This window comes from Heptranchias perlo, chromosome 27 (assembly GCF_035084215.1).
Source record: "Heptranchias perlo isolate sHepPer1 chromosome 27, sHepPer1.hap1, whole genome shotgun sequence".
Taxonomy (NCBI): domain Eukaryota; kingdom Metazoa; phylum Chordata; class Chondrichthyes; order Hexanchiformes; family Hexanchidae; genus Heptranchias; species Heptranchias perlo.
This window is the reverse complement of record NC_090351.1, coordinates 10,380,207-10,383,107: the sequence shown is the minus strand read 5'-3', so window position 1 is coordinate 10,383,107 and position 2,901 is coordinate 10,380,207. Positions and strand designations below refer to the sequence as shown.

The 2,901-nt window shown below is 49.3% G+C and overlaps 1 protein-coding gene across 1 annotated transcript; it reads right to left on the bottom strand.

Annotated features, from left to right (window-relative positions):
* Positions 1-1,135: 1,135 nt before the first annotated feature.
* mcee (methylmalonyl CoA epimerase) lies at positions 1,136-2,133 on the bottom strand. The gene has a single exon (XM_068007800.1). It carries the CDS (start codon positions 2,088-2,090, stop codon positions 1,617-1,619), a length of 474 nt encoding a protein of 157 aa, XP_067863901.1. The 5' UTR covers positions 2,091-2,133; the 3' UTR covers positions 1,136-1,616.
* Between the last annotated feature and the right edge of the window lie 768 nt (positions 2,134-2,901).

Sequence of the window (2,901 nt, the reverse complement as noted above, 5' to 3'; positions counted from 1 at the left end):
AGGGCACAATTTTAAAATGGGTACAGGAACAGAGCGATCTGGGGGTACATGTGCACAAATCGTTGAAGGTGGCAGGGCAGATTGAGAAAGTGGTTAAAAAAGCATACGGGATCCTGGGCTTTATAAGTAGAGGCATAGAGTACAAAAGCAAGGAAGTTATGATGAACCTTTATAAAACACTGGTTCAACCACAATTGGAGTATTGTGTCCAGTTCTGGGCACCGCACTTTAGGAAAGATGTGAAGGCCTTAGAGTGGATGCAGAAAAGATTTACTAGAATGATACTAGAATGAGGGACTTTAGTTACGTGGATAGACTGAAGAAGCTGGGGTTGTTCTCCTTGGAACAGAGAAGATTGAGAGGAGATTTGATAGAGGTATTTAAAATCATGAAGGGTCAAGACAGAATAGATAGAGAGAAACTGTTCCCATTGGCGGAAGGGCCAAGAACCAGATGACATAGATTTAAGGTGATTGGCAAAAGAACTAAAGGTGACATGAGGAAAAACTTTTTTACACGGTATGATCTGGAATGCACTGCCTGAGAGCGAGGTGGTGGCAGATTCAATCATGGCTTTCAAAAGGGAACTGGATAAGTACTTGAAAGAAACAAAATTGCAGGGCTATGGGGATAGGATGGGGGAGTGGGCCTAGCTGAATTGCTCTTGTATAGGACTTGAAGGACCGAATGGCCTCCTTCTGTACTGTGACCTTTCTACGATTCTATGGTTGAGGGATAAATATTGGCTAGGACACTGGGGAGAACTCCCCTACTCTTCTTGAAATAGGGCCATGAGATCTTTTACATGCACTTGGGAGGGCAGCTGAGGCCCAAAATCTCATCTGAAAGAGGGCACCTCCAACAGTACTGCACTGGAGTATCAGCTTATGTCCCCTGCAGTGGGACTGGAACCCACAACCTTCTGACTCAGAGGCGAGAGTGCTACCACTGAGCCGAACCTGACACCTTGAAAGGGTGAGATCAATTGGGTTAATGGGCAGTGAATTTGTGAGCAAAGTACATGATGCAGCCTCACTAATAAACATCTGTGGAGGAATACTGATTTAACATTTAGATTTGTCCAAATGCACACAAGAGTGTAAAATTTAACAAAACAAGTTGACCACAAATACCATTGTTTCCCCCCAACCTTTATTAATGTTGATCTCAAAGGAATTAACAATATCCCAAGTTTAAATTCACAGCCTGTGGGCAAAGAAGTGGAGCAGGAGACCGATAACCTTGATCTGAGCACAACCACGGGATATTGCTTCATAAAGTAACTCTCGCTCCCTTCCCCCGAGTGGCTATTGTGCAGAGCAAAGATCTTCTGACATATTCCAGATCTGCCAAGTGTTGCTGGTGGGGAAAAGTCAGTCGTTTTGGTTTTTAATCCAGTACATCAAATAAAAACCAGACACACAAGGGGTCAATCAGATAATGTCACTGTCAGCATCAGCTCCCCCTCCCCCCCTCCCTTGGTCACAGACACCCCTGAAGTTAAGTTCAAATCCCCCCCCCCCCCCGGGTGTTTTGTTCTGCAGATTCCGGGTGTTAATTTCCTCCTTTCTGGTCAGTTTCAGGAGAGGAGGGTGTTCATTTCACCGCCCCAGTCCTCAGGCCTCCTCCAGCTCCACCAGGACCCCGCCGCAGTCTTTGGGGTGGAGGAAGATGACGGGTTTGCCGTGCGCTCCGATCCGGGCCTCCCGGCTCAGGGTGCGCACCTCGCGGGCCCGGAGCTGCTCCACGGCGGCGGGCAGGTGGTCCACCTCGATGCAGATGTGGTGCATGCCGCCGCCTCGGTTCTTCTGCAGGAAGCGGCGGATCGGGCTGTCGGGGCCCAGCGGCTCCAGCAGCTCCAGCTTGGCGTTGCCCAGCTCCACGAAGGCGGTGAGGACCCCGTGCTCGGGCAGGGCCACCGGCTCGCTGACCCGGGCCCCCAGCATCTCCCGGTAGAAAGAGCGGGCCTTCTCCATCTCCGGCACCGCGATCGCCACGTGGTTGAGGCGCCCGAGCTTCCAGAGCGCGTCCCGGGCTCCCGAGCTGAGCGCCCGGTTCCCCAGGGCAACCTTCAGCATGGAGGCCGCCATCTTGGGTGCCGCTCTTTTAAAACAAAACAACTTTATTGACACTCCCTGCCCGGGGGGGGGGGGGGGGGGGAGCAAACACAGGGACAAACTGAAGCCCCGCCCCTCCTGCTCACCTGGGCCCTATTTTCATTAGAACCGATAGGGGGGGCTACTGAGTTACCCCAGTGCCACCTGGCAGGAGAGTCAGTGCCACCACTGCCCCTTTCAAAGGGTAATTGTAAACAATTTTACAACACCAAGTTATAGTCCAGCAATTTTATTTTAAATTCACAAGCTTTCGGAGACTTCCTCCTTCCTCAGGTAAATGTTTCAAAGGGCACCACTAATACAATCTAAAATGTGGTCTAATCCAATGGAAGATGCTTAAAATAAAGCAAACACCTGGAAAACAGCTGATTTTGGAACCACTTAAAGTAAACCCTTTGGTGGCTCACCGTTGTTACTGGTTTATGTTTGTGTCTGGCTGGACTGGCACTCATGTCGGCTCGTGTGTGCGCGCACATGTGTTTTTATAAGTTGCATTTATATATTGTGCCTTTAATGAAGTAAAATGTCCTAAGGTGCTTCACAGGAGTGTTATCAAACAGATTTGGACACCAAACCACATAAGGAGATATTTGGTCAGGTGACCAAAAGCTTGGTTAAAGAGGTAGGTTTTAAGGAGCGTCTTAAAGGAGGAGAGAGAGGCAGAGAGGTTAAGGGAGGGAATTCCAGAACTTAGGGCCTAGATGGCTGAAGGCATTTTACTGTACTATATTACTGTGCTGTATGATAATGGGGGTTATACTCAATTCCTGTTCTCGATGGTAAG

Bases quoted from the DNA above. Each gene is read 5' to 3' on its own strand.
- mcee (XM_068007800.1), bottom strand. From the start codon at position 2,090: ATGGCGGCCTCCATGCTGAAGGTTGCCCTGGGGAACCGGGCGCTCAGC.